This window comes from Natator depressus, chromosome 3 (genome assembly GCF_965152275.1).
Source record: "Natator depressus isolate rNatDep1 chromosome 3, rNatDep2.hap1, whole genome shotgun sequence".
Classification (NCBI taxonomy): domain Eukaryota; kingdom Metazoa; phylum Chordata; order Testudines; family Cheloniidae; genus Natator; species Natator depressus.
In genome coordinates this window covers 17636760-17650813 of record NC_134236.1, presented here as the reverse complement: position 1 = coordinate 17650813, position 14054 = coordinate 17636760, and the positions used below count along the sequence as shown (strand labels likewise).

Sequence of the window (14054 nt, the reverse complement as noted above, 5' to 3'; positions counted from 1 at the left end):
ACCTCTAGACTTGGCAGGTCATAGCCCCGGCACCTCTGGGCTTGCCACGTCAATTATGAAAATAAAATAATCTGTTTGAGCCCTGGCACCTCTTTCATTACAAATGAAGCTCTGTCTACACTCCAGTGCCCAGAGCCAGATGATGCCACAGAAACCTGAACTCGCCTCCACCTGGTGGGCAGAGTTTTCCCTTTGAACCCCCACACCCCTGCCTGTAGGGAAGTGATTGGGAAGGGGGAAGAACAGAAATCCCCACCCTTGCGCAGAGAGGGGCAGGCAGAAACCTCCCCCCACCTGCGGAGAGGCGCTGACTGGTTCCCACCCCTCTCGCCCAGCCTGAAGCGGCAGCCGGCGTTGACACGAGCTCGGAGTGCGGGCGGGCGGGCGGGCGTGCTGGGGGGGGGGGGGGGGGGTTAGAGCGGATTGGCTCCCGCAGCCTGGGTGGCTGAGCCGCGGGGCGGGCTGATTGGGCCCGGCTGCCGCCCGCCCTCTGTGGCCAGCCCACCTCCCCCGAGCCGCTTTGTCAGGGGGGCAGCAGCTCCGCGGAGCCGCGAGCCGAGCGGAGCAGCAGCCGAGGCGGTGCACGGGGGCTGCGGGAGGGAAAACGAGCCGCAGCAGGTACGTTCAGGCGCAGGCTGCGCGGTGTCCTTGCAGCGTGGGGACCCTCCCTCCCTCGGGGGGTAGCAATTGCCAGGTACCCCCCCTCCCGGACGGGCATGTCCCCCGCACCCCCAGCCCGTTATATAACAGCCCTGAGGGATGCTGTCACGGGGAGGGGGGACAGTCCTGCTCTTCCCGGGTGTGGGAGGAGAACGCGATCCCGCTTGTGCCCCCAGCGGAGGGGGTGCGGCTGCCTGGGGGACAAGACATGGATCGTGCCCAGCGCTTGGTGTCACGGCTCGGGGGGCTGAGCAGTTCTCTTGTCAGGGCTCCGAGGGGGGCTCCCTGGGTGCCCACGGACCCCCGCGGTCTGAGCCTCCGCGGCTTCAAGGGGTCTGGGGGGAAAAAGGCGCGTGTGGGGTGAGGGTGTCCTCATCCGGGAGCAGCGACTTTGGCAAGGTAGTAGGGAGCCCCTCGGGGACCCGGCTCAATTTTTTTCATTTTGTTTCGGCTGGGTCTGTGACCGCCTTCCCCCCCCCCCCCGCCCCCGCGTGATTTCCCCCCTCCCGCTGCACACCCGTCAAGCGCTACAGCCCCCACAGGACCAAGCCGTGCTGGGGTGGATTGTGGGATCTTTGGGGGGCAGGGACCAGGTATTGTTGGGGGCTTGTGGAGTACTGCGTGCAGCCTTGGCATGTTGCAAATAAAGGGAGGGGTGTTTGGATAATTCAGGGGGAAGGGGGCTTGCTGTGGGGTTTGGAGATAAGTTACTTATTTGGGGTGGAGGGAATTTTGGTTAAATGGGGAATTGACAAATGAAGGAGTGTCTCGTGTTGGGGTGTAGAGATGTACATAGGATCTGGATAAAACCAAATATGGGAGATGCTAAACGGGGTTCTGCTGTGCTGGATTAGACCTCTCGGCTCACCTAAAAATCAGTGGAAATTAAGTGACGACAAACCTGCTCTGACCGCTTTGTGTTGCTTCTGAGTGTGGAAGTACAATGAAACCCGTACCACATGCCCCTCCCAAAGGGACTCTGCGGTTTTAAGAGACCACTATAAAGACAGCCCTAGGATTCCAGTACGGTTTTATCAGACCTCTAGTTAACTGTCATCTCAGCAACCAGTTTTCTCCTGGATCCATGAGTAGTCATTTAAGAAAGTTTTCACTCCCCATCACCTTCTAAGTTTGTGTCCATAAATTCTTCATACATTTATTGTTTTTAGCAACTAGATTAAAAATAAAAGTGGCAGATTCTATAATGTTTGTATGGATTTGTTAGCATGGCTTATATTTCGCATTTTAAATTTTCATAGTCTTCTGTAGCTATATATAGAAAAATAACTTGCTCCAGTTTTGTTTGTTCATAGAGGTTGCTCTGTGGAATAATTAAGCATTGTTCTTTTAAAATTATAGCATTACTCCCAAGCAACTCTGTTGCTTCAGTAAACATACAAAACCAGTAAGAATAAACAGTATGCTTTCACAGTGAATACAACATCATCCTCTGAGAGTCTGAGGTCTAAGACCATTGTGTAGATGGGAAATTGTCACAGGAACTACAAACTAACCTTCTGTTTTGCTCAGTGGATGGTTACTAAGTGGGAAATATGTCCATACGTATTGTAAACTTGGCTCTGTGGTTTCTTCAGTGCAGTAAGAACCGAGGACAGGTGACCCCTCCCTTACCCCAGTTTGAGGAGGCTGGGGCCCATCTGTCTGATGTATTTGATTCTATCTTTTGCCAAACAATGTGCTTGGCTGGCTGGTTCTTGCTCACATGCTCACGGTCTAACTAATTGCCATGTGTGGGGTCAGGAAGGAATTTTCCCCCAAGTCAGATTGGCAATGACCTTGGAGGTTTTTTTGCCTTCCACTGCAGTATGGAATGTGAGTCACTTGCCAGGATTATTTGGGTGTATCTCATGTAATAATTTCCCCGCTATTGCAGGGGCATTGGTGCATCTCAGTACCTCCTATTCTCTGCCTGTGGCACACAATAGCCTAGGCTCCTGTGGGCTGTAATACCATGGTCTAATTTTGGTTGTTGGGTTTAGTGTACAGGTGCTGGGTAGTGTTGATGGCTTGTGATATACAGGAATCAGAGTAGATGAGTAGCTTCTGTTCCTAAAATTTATGGCTCTAATGTGGGCTCTGTTTGTATCCTGGGTTTTGGTTTGTCCCCACTTGTATTAAGAACACTGATGGCTACACTGATAACACCCATATGATGGTGCCTGGTTTGTAAACTTCTATGTACCAGCCATGGCATCTATAAAGAGAGTTTCTCCAAACTCTTATATTTCGAATGGCTTCAGTTTTTAATTTCAAAATTGTAATGAAAGTGTGATAGAAGAAAGACTGCCTGGATGGTTATCATTCGATAAGATTGTCTTGAATTTCTTTTCTTAAAGATATGATTTATTAGCCTTACCTTTTCGCCATGTGTGTCTGTATCAATATTTTAAAAAGCAAAGCAAAACTACAGTCCTGATCCCACAATGTGATGTGCAGACCCTCACTTCATCGGATGTGATTTTTAGACATTTTTATTGCCACTAGAGGGAGCAGTCATAAACCTGAGTGTGATACAGCCTATATTGCTTCTTTGTCTGCAGCAGTCCGTTCCTATTGTCACTTTGTGTCCAATTCGTCTGTCTCTGCTTTGGTGAAAGTTCCACTGGAGCCAACAGAAGTGTTGCCATGGTAGGGATTGTGGGATTGGGATTTTGGCGTAATAAGGAAATACAAAGGCAACTTCTCCAATGATGGTCTAACTCAGCTCCTATTGCAGTCAGTGGGAATTTGATTTAGGCCAGCGCTCACGTGTCTGGTAAAATGCCCATTGACTTTAATGAGAGCAGAGTTAGACCAACGTTGAATGCATTTAGCAATCTCTCTGAGAATTTTAATGTGTCCAACCTGTCCTGGGACCAGCCTGGCTACAACACTGCAAACAACGCTTTGAAAATCTCACACACGCTGCCTGAAGACAAAACTGCCATTGACTTCAGTAGGAGCAGAAATGGGCCCCTTGCTCTTCGCTCATTCCTTTTAGATACAAGACTGCAACTTTTGGTTTATTTTTGGTTTTTCTATTTTTCTCATTTTCTGTGGAATTAGTTTTCCCAGAAGGTTTGTATCTATTTAGTCACTTGCAATTTTGGTTATATTTAAACCTTCTTCATTAGTAGCATTTTGTTCCATTATTCTATTTTTAGTTATGTAGTTTGTCATGGCTGGCAGCATTGGTCAAAAAAAAAAAAGAAAGAAATGCTTCCTAGCAGTTTCAAGAGATCCTTAGTTATAACTTGAAGATGTCCCCAAGGGACCTTTTAAAAACTCTTTTAAGACAGAAAAGCAGTTTCTAAGGAAATACATTATTAATTTCCATAAATATAGTGTAGAAATGGATATGTAAATGGTGGTAATTGAGTCCCCAATTCAGCAAAACATATGCTTAAGTCCATCCAACAAAGCATATAAGCATGTGCTTAACTTTAAGTGTGTGCTTAACTGCTTTGCTTCAGGGTCTAATTTCATAATAATATATACTTAAATGTATTTTCAGTCTTTGACTCGCAAGTCATTCTCTGTTGTCCTGAAGTCATAATGCCCCTAGTGGCAATTCCAGTAGAATGAATCAACTGGTATCTATTGATTCCTGCTGGCCTCTACTGATTTTGCTGGAGAACCATTAGTTCCAGGAACCAGTATACTATCTGAATGGTTAAACAGATCCACAACCTAGTTGCCAGAAAGAACCAGGAGAGAATTTTCAACTAGAATTTCAACTAGGGGTCAGGAAAGTGAGGATTTTGGGTGATATAACCCATCTTGATGCTGAGGGCCTTCACAAAGTCTCTGAACCCCTTCAGCTATGAGGAATCACTGAGCTAAGAGGGTGATAGGGGCTTTTGCATCACTTGAGCACCCAGATGGTAGGATCTGGGTTGGCTTAGAATAGGTCAGAATGGAGCAGAGCATTGGGGTGCACAAAAAAATAGTGGCCAGGAAACTCCATATAAAGGATGTGGAAGGGCAGTGACCACTTGTGTGGTCCATATGCTAACGGAGTAGTGGCAAGGGGCCTGTACTACCATTCTGTGGGTTAGGAATGTGTTTAACACACACATGGGTTTAATACACACACACACACTCCATATAAATGCTCTATTTATGCATGTTTGCAGTGTTGACCCTTTGAGTATTATAGTTTAATACCCAGAATTAAAACCAAGGGCCAAACTCAGCAATGATGTTTAGGGGGATACAAATTGCATATTGGTAAGGTGATTTAAAGGAGACTCACTTACATATCAAGAAGCCAGAGGAAGGTGAAACTTACATGAACTTGAACTCAGACTTGCCTCTGAATTTGACCTAACATTTCAGACTCAGATAGGCAAGGGTCCTGCAATGGGATGTGGGCCCTAATGCCCAAGCAAAGGCTCATTGACTTCAGCAAGATTCCAGGCAATAAGATTCAGTGGATTCTATGATAAGGTCACAGCATGCTTGGATCATTAAATCTGAGGCTGTTTTTCAGTAAATTACTCCTATTGGAATTCTGAATAATTAATCAAGTATCATTTTTGTTATCTTAGGTGTTTCTAAAAGCTTGTTTATATAAAAGCTAAATTTGGGGCCAAATTTGAATTCAATGTTTGTTTGTTTTTTTTAATTATAATGGGTCTGATTCCCATTTACAGTAAGGCCCTGTAATAGGGTGGTCTGCCCTTTTAAGGGCCGGGGTCCTGGAGTCACACAGTCTAGTCGGATGATCAGATGGCTGGGAAGGGGTCAGGTGTTTTATATAAAGGACTGAAAGTGTTCGGGTGGAAGGTAGCTGCAGGAAGGAGATGGGCTCCAAGCAGGGGAATTGAAAGGAAGAAACGCTTTCTATTTGACACTGAGAGCGGCAAGAGAAAAAGCCCCTGGGAACTGTGGCAGGCTGAAGAACAGCTTTGTTTTGGTGTTTTGCCTAAGTTTGGTGTTTGAAGACTAAAAGGCTGGCCCAGAGGAAGATTCTAGGGGAGTCCTTCATGGGTTTGGGGAGACAGGCCAGCACCTTACAGGCCTCCTTTACATTTTCAGAGCTGTGTGACGTGGTAGTAAATAACTTTTGCCAGAAGCAATAGAATGGGGCCTTAGTGTAAATCAGAATGTGGCCCAGTTACTATATTATATCAATATACCTGCTTAAAAATAACCAGTTAGATGGACTGCAGTGATTTATAAGGAATTAATTCTCTTTTTTGTGGGGGGGAGGAGGTTTCTGATGACACCATGAGCTGTACATACTTGTGTGGTATTTATTATTAAATGCTTTGACAGAATTATTGGCAAGAAAATGTTTCTGGCACAGGTTTGTTTGAGGTGATAAATGTATTTAGTGGCTGAGTAAATACTAAAACAAAACGGATGTTTGATAACCACACAATCTTTTTGTTATGAACATAATCCAGCATCATGACATGATTCCTAGGGTTACATGGATGAGAAAATCTCGGCTTGTGAATGGCTGAGAAGTCATTGGAAGGGTTAGCAAATTCTTCTATTGTTTACGCAGAGGTCAAGAAAACTCAGATTTGGAACAAGGGCTGACAAATCAAATCACACATGCACATCTTAATTGGCTACAGATGAATCCATATGTTAGCCAATCAGATGACATGCAAATCTGTGTTTCTTGAGGACTTTTATTTAGCCCTGATAATGCTTCAGAGACTTCCCAGTTGATATCCCAGAGGAGCCCCCACTTGTAATGCTGATAGACCCCGGTTGGCGGCGGCTGGGATCAAACCTGGGACCTCAGGAGCTTAACGCTTGAGCTAAAATATATTGGTGTGTTAGCCAGGGTTGTAGCACACATCAATCTCTAGCTGGCCTAGGCATCGCTAGAGGGGGACAGAGTGCCACACCAAGCAGTTCTGGGTTACAGAGTTATTGAGGATATTAGATCAACAAGGTGGGTGAGGTAATTATTGGACCAGCTTCTGGTGTTGAGAAAGACAGGCTTTCGAGCAGACACAGAGCTTTACAATAACATTGCATACAATTGTTAAGGGTGGGTGGGTGGATGGGTGGGTGCACTTCCCCCCCCCCCCCCTGCATCCTGGACAGAGGATACTATTATCCCTCTGCCTAATGGCAGCTGATATCAGAGCCTTGCTGGCTGGTTTCTTAGTGGAGAAGAAATCAGTGGCTTGGAGTCTGGATATATTTTAAGTGTAGCTTGTTTTAGCTATAGCACCAGTCCTGGAATGGAGGTGGTTACAAAATATGCAGGACAATCCCTTCTTAGGAATCTCAACTCAACACCGACCCAGAGACCAGCTCTGGTCTTAAGAATTTACTCCAATTGGAGGTCAAGGCAGAGAGCAAGTGTAACCCACGCATCTCCTGGGTGTGGTGTTCTGTCCCATCTAGTGGCACAGAGACCACTTAAAGAGAGAGATAAAATGAGTCTGCTCTACAGCCTGAGCTAACAGCCAGTTGGCTTTTAGCTCATGCTGTAGAGGTTCATGCACTAAGTTCGAGAGGTCCCAGGTTCGATCCCGCCCACTGACAACCGGGGTCTGTCAGCGGAACACAAGTTCTCCTGCTGCTCATACAGCAACCTCTGGATAGAACCTTGCATAACAGAATGAACAACAGCACACGTCTTTCTAAGACTGAACATTGTCTCACAAACAGAGAAAAAGAACTTGGAAGACTGAGTAACATCATCACCTGGTGGTACCTGATATAACAATAATCCCTTCAGGGGGTTTGCTTTTATTGCTAACTTAATTAACAAGAAAAACCAAACATCTGCTTTCTCCCCAAGCTTGCCTGCCCTTCTGATTTCCTGTTCCTTCTGCTTGAGAGACCCTCCTAAATTCAAGCTAATTGGACATACCTGCTCTAACCTTAGCGTGACTCAGAAAAAATATCTCTGCACATCCCTATGCACGGTTCAAATACCTGACATCAGGATGACTCAGTAGAAGAGTGGCTTAAGATCTGACACCCTGCTATAGTTACATTTGATTTCTTTGCTCCCTTACAGAGGCACCTCACCTCACATAACATCCCTGTGGAAACCATAGCAATTGCTTGCATGGAACAGTAATACTAGGAAAGTATTTAATCTATTTTTAGCTGCCTTTTAATGTAATTTAGCACCTGTAAACAAAGGAGAGCCAAGACCTTGTGACCAGCTAGCTCTCCACAGACTATTGGCAAAGGTTAGGTTGACTACTGGTGGTCAATACACCAGGGTTTGGTACCACTGGGCACCGCTCTGTACAAACATCACAAAGTATGACTGACCCCAGTGTTCCTGAGCTGCCTGTGTCAATATCCAGTGGCCTGGTACAGTAATTAGCTTGGGCCCCCACAGTTTTACCCTGAAGGTACATCTACACTGTATGCTCCTTTTGTGCATAAAGAACATATAATATCCCCCCACCACCACCCCCCATAGCATGGGTACAAATAGCAGCATAGATGGTGAGGGACTGCTTAGGTAAGTAAAGACACTCCTGAACCCTGTGGGTATGTACCCTACACGCCTCTCTACTTACCCAAGCAGTGCCTCCCTTTCCACCCTGCTATTTTTAGCAGTGTAACATCCTGTTGCTTCCCCACTCCTGGAGCCTCTTTCTGCTTCAGAGAAAAGGGCCAGCAGCTCCCTGTGGCAAGAAAGTGAGACTTTTGGGGGTGACTTTAGATTCTTCTACATGAAGGCTTTCTCTTAGTCAGATGCGCCCACCATCTCTCTTTGCTCTCTCTTTGATGTAAGATAATTGTATGTTGTGCAAGCCTGTGAAGCCAGTGGGGTTATACCAGGGGTATAGTCATGCCAGATTGGGCCTGAAGGGTTCATGTTACTTATTGAGATTGTTTTTCATAGATATTAAAGTCAGAAGGGCATTATGATCATCTAGTCCAACCTCCTGCACAACGTAGGCCACAGAATCTCACCCACCCACTCCTGTGAAAAACCTCTCGCCTATGTCTGAGCTATTGAAGTCCTCAAGTCATAGTTTAAAGACTTCAAGGAGCAGAGAATCCTCCAGCAAGTGACCCGTGCCCCATGCTACAGAGGAAGGCGAAAAACCTCCAGGGCCTCTTCCAATCTGCCCTGGAGGAAAATTCCTTCCTGACCCCAGATATGGCGATCAGCTAATCCCTGAGCATATGGGCAAGATTCACCAGCCAGATACCCAGGAAAGAATTTTCTGTAGTAACTCAGATCCCACCCCATCTAACATCCCCTCACAGGCCACTGGGCCTATTTACCATGAATATTTAAAGATCAATTAATTACCAAAATCATGTTATCCCATCATACCATCTCCTCCATAAACTTATCGAGTTTAATCTTAAAGCCAGATAGGTCTTTTGCCCCCACTGCTTCCCTTGGAAGGCTGTTGTTTCTAAATATCGCAGTGGAGTTGTACACAGTATAATCCTGGGCAGAATTTAGCCCTAAGAGTTTTAGTTGCATCAGTAGTTACAAATGTTAACAAGGAACAGCAAGTAGTGTGCAAGAGAACAAGGCAAATCGGAAACATCTGAACAAACTATGTAGATGTAGCCCTCTAACCACTTCCTTTCGGAAAAGATAATTTCTCCTACACCACTTGCATATAGTTAATTGTTTTAAGTAATCTGGATGTCTTCTCTTGGGGCCTGATCCAAAGCCATGTTCTCAAGTCTATTTCTCCCCCCCCCCCCCACATGTTCGTTAAAACTCCTTTAAAGAAAGTGTTAATGAGCTTAGAACAACAGGACATATATTCTACAGCAAACCTTAAATTCGGCTGCAGTTTATTCTGTATGGAAATAGTAGAATAACAGGGTGTTGTCTTAGCTATATGCACTGCTCCTTTCAGCCTTTCTATAATATCATTTTTTTGAGGTGCTTTACCTTTTTTACTTTGATTTGAAATTTGGAACCATCCTTAAAGAACTTTTTTGCTTTTAAATCAATTTTGAAACTGTTGGTTCTCTTTTTGAAGGGGGTGTGTGTGTGTGTGTGTGTGTGTGTGTGTGTGTGTGAGAGAGAGAGCGCGCGCGTGTGTGTGACTGACACACACACACACACACACACACACAGTAATGAACTAGCGCACTGAAGTTTTGCTTCTGTCTAGCTGGAGTCCAGACTACAATGCACCATCATTGGGTTCCCTATCCCTTGACCCAGTGACTAGATCATTTGTTTTTGTGGAGTGGAGGGGACCTTAACCATGTCTTTACTTTCAAGGCCCTTTGTGGCATAGCCTCACTCCAGTCTCTGTATCGAGACTGTTGTATCGAGTCTCTGTACTTCTGTATCGAGAGGTTGACTCCCGCTTCTGATCCACTGATGACTAGCCTCTGTCTCCAACTAGTTAAATTTTCAAACGAGCACCTTTGTGCATTCTCCCTTGTTGGCCCTCGTGCTTTGGAGGAGTTCCTTGTAAACATCTGGAAAGCTACATTTGTTCTGTGTTTGTACAATACCTAGCACCATGGGGTCCTGGTCTGTGACTAGGGCTGCCAAGTGCTATGATAATTAATATTCTAAATAATATGCCAAACTTATGGATATGTCCTAGAATTTTATCATGTTTAATATACAGTTAGGCCTCTTTTAGGCTGCTAGTCAATATTTTCATTAATGGCTTGGATAATAGAGTGCAGAGTGTGTCTATAAAATTTGCAGATGACACCAAGCTGGGAGGAGTTGCAAGCTCTTTGGGGGACAGGGTTAGAACTGAAAATGATCTTGATAAATTGGAGAAGTGGGCATCACACTCCAGGAAAGATGTGGCCTAATTGGAGAGAATCCAGAGGACAGCAACAAAAATAGCAAGTTTAGAAAACCTGACCTGTGAGTAAAGGTTAAACAGACTGGGCATGTTTAGGCTTGAGAACCGAAGATTGAGAGGGGGAACGTGGTAACAGTCTTCAAATATGTTAAGGACTGTTTATAAAGAGGACAGTGATTGATTGATCTCCTTGTCCTACCTTCATTGGACATGAAGTAATGGGCTTAATCTGCAGCAAGGCAGATTTAGGTTAGATGTTAAGAAAATCTTTCTAACTACAAGGATTGTTAACCAATTCCAGTACTTAACTAGCGAAGCTGTGGAATCCCTATCAGTGGAGGTATTTAAGAATAGGTTAGACAAACACCTGTCAAAGATGGCCTAGGAATACTTGGTTCTGTCTCAGTGTGTGGGGATGGACTAGATGACCTCTTGAAGTCCCTTCTGGCCCTACACTTCTATGATTTTATAATGCAGACATGGTCCTAAAACTTTGGTTTGAATCTCATTGAAGTTGATGGTGGTGTCCTGGGTTTCCAGCTCAAGCTATTGCATTGCTGTCTAGTGAAAGTGACTTTCAGATTCAGCTTGATTTCAAGTCTCTCTTCTAGGACTAAGAATTAATTCCTGGAGAGACTTGTGTGTATGGTTTAAAAGCCTTATAGACTAACCATCATATTTTCTCCATGCCATTAGGAATGAGGGGAGAATCGTATTTCCTTGGAATGCGAGGCCCTGGTCACTATGGCTGTATTCTGGATGATGGGGGACTTTTCCTGCTCTACTCTACAGACAGAGACAAGGATATAAAGAGATGTTTTGAAGAAGAAGATTTTCATGAAATAACTGATTTCAATGATCTCCCAAACTCTCTCTTCGCTTGTAACGTCCACCAATCTGTGTTTGAAGGCGAGGACAGTAAGGTATGGTGTGACTTTTCCACTTACATGTGAAGTATGGAAAGTATTTGTTAACATTTCAATGGTGCAATGCTTGTTTTACTTACGTGGAAACTATATTTTTTTAAATGCTCATTATGTATGAGGCAACTGTAGCACAGACATCAGGAGTCTTTTTTTGGGGGGGGGGGCGCGACAGGCAACAGCAGTCAGCCCCAATATTTGACTCCTTAAATAAAACTTGCCTGCCAACTATAGTGCATAAAAAGGTTTTGGGTTTTGTTAACATTTGTGCAAATCTCACCAAACATGTGGGGACACGTATCATAGCAACCATCACTGCAGACATGGTGGAGGTGGCAAAGCTAAACACATGAAAGAATGTTTCTCCTGCTCACTCGTAACACATTACTGTGATGTTACTGCCTTTCCTGTATTGCTCACAAATGTTTTAAATTCTGATCTGAAGTAACTTCTCACCTGGGAAAGTGGAAAAAGGTGGTGTGTATTCCCCCCCCCCCCCCCCGAATGGAGAATCTCAGACAAGATGACTCCAGTGAACATGGAAGTCATTTTCATTGGAATTGCCTGAAGGCCAGGAATAAAGTTTATTTAGGATGGAGAACGGAGAGTCTGTGTGGTGGGGGGAAGGTATGGCTTTAGGTTGAAGGGTTCCCAGGTCAGAGCACCAACAAGTTGGCCTGTAACCCTTTGTGCTATTAAAGGCACTGGCCAGTGTTCTTGGTTGAGGTTCTGCAAGTGGAATTATTGTGTGTGGCTTTACTCATTTGTTTGGGGTGTTTTTTTTACATCTTTCTTCAAGGTAAAGATGATGTCTTATGTACCCACTGTAAATAACATGGGTTAGGGGGGAATATTCCAAATCTCTGCGTCATAAAGAAAATGATCTGCTATGGGGTCCCAAACTCTGCTTACTGCTGGCAGCCAGATTGGCACGAAGGTGATGAGCAAACTTCTACAAACTCTTAATAATAATCTTAGAGAATTGTGCAATCATAGGTCCTAGTATTGAGGTAACGGCACCACCAGCTACCCTACCATGCTCTGTTGATAGATGTTGCCAATTGGTCTGCCACTGCTTATTGAATATTTGCAGCTGACCAGCATTGTTAGGGTGTTTCCCTATCTGCTGCCTTGAGATGCAGATGATGGGAGTTAGTTGCTCTTTGATTTAGGAGTGAAAATCCCATTGTGGGATTTTTGGCTCCGGATTTCCTAAATACTTTTTGAAAATGAAATGAAATGCTAAGAGCTGCAATGCCGCCTAAATACCTTAAGAAATCTGGGTCTTGATTTCAGTGGGAGTTAAGGGCACACAGTACGTTGCAGGATTGGCATGTTCATTTACCTGGGTCTGGCAGTGTAAAAGGGCATTCATGTGGAAGCAAATGTGGATCTTTGGGTAGAATCTTTTCAGAAAGATGAATTTTCTCTAATCATAAGTAAAATCTCCTGAAAGTTTCCTTTAGACACACTGTACACTGAGTTGCTCTATTTGAAGCTGGATTATTCCAGTGTTTAGCTGATGGCTTAGTTAATAAAGGAACTGGTGGTCACATAACTGAGAAAGGGACAGCAATCTGTGAAGATGTGCAAGAGTAGAGTTTGTCTTAAGAATAGTGACTCAGCTTTGGAGGTAGATGCTCCGATGCCATGTCCACATTAGTGAGATGGAGTGTGCCTCCATAGATAACAATGGATTATTAAGGAGTTCTGCTCACAGGTAAGTAGTGACTCTCCTTTTATTTCACAGTCTGTATGTTAGACTAGATAAAATTACACTATGGTTTCCAAGTAACACAAATGTGCACCAAGGGACCTGATTTCCCTAGAACGAATACTTGTGTTCCCAGCTGATTTGGTTTCATAATCCTTTCTATTATTAACTACTACTGCAGGATAAGAACACACATGATTTTAATATAAAATCTTGTACGTTTACTAGGCTAAAGTAACTGTTGGTTGATTTTTGGTATTTTAATAAGTGCTGATAATAGACTCCTATCCTACAATATCGCTTTTTAAATCCAGTCTATAGCAATGGCACAGTGGCGTGTTATGAAAACCACATTCATATAACTTATACCGACAATATATGCATTAAGTTTTACATGTATTATAGACCGAGAGTAAGAACTTTTGCAGTATGATTGTGTTAGTTGGCTTTGCTGCTCTTTGAAGCACATTTTTGGGGGGCGGGGGGTCTGGTACAGATGGGTTTTTACAAAAGATAGAGCCAGAGGAGATTGCTAGTGTAAATTATTGTTTGATCTTGTGGGTGAGCTTGAATCCTAAATTTTAAATCTAAGTTCTAGGTGCACATGGCATATAACAATTTTAGCCTATTGGGGGTCACACTGACCATTTTTAAAAAACTTCGTTTTCTACAACTGATGTTTTAATCCTGGAGCTGAAAGCACTTGAGATAAACTATACTTATAAGCACATGGTAGTTTGAAAGGTTCTTTGTTTCAAGTAAAACAAACCAAATAGAAGGATTTAATTTACTTTCATTTGTCTGGGGATCTCTTTTTTTCTGCAACCTGTCACGTGGCGGTTGTGGGTGTCTAAATATGATAAGAGTTTCATATCTAAGTTGTGGCTACCAAAAACTCAAATACCTTTTCCCTACCTCAAAATTAAACTTTAATTTCTTATTTGCTTTCTCATATCTACCTCCTTAGATTTCATATGGTTCTTTCCTTTCTTCTGCATTTCTCCCTCC

General features: G+C 44.0%; 1 protein-coding gene across 1 annotated transcript in view; it reads left to right on the top strand.

Moving 5' to 3' along the window:
• The first annotated feature begins 474 nt into the window (after window positions 1–474).
• The window catches only part of RCAN2 (regulator of calcineurin 2), a 171510-nt gene continuing 157930 nt past the window's right edge, over window positions 475–14054 (top strand). Inside the window, exons 1-2 of the mRNA XM_074947477.1 lie at window positions 475–618; window positions 11106–11332. Of these exons, the coding sequence (XP_074803578.1) occupies window positions 11108–11332 (225 nt within the window). The 5' untranslated portion in view covers window positions 475–618; window positions 11106–11107. The remainder of the gene's footprint in view (window positions 619–11105; window positions 11333–14054) is intronic.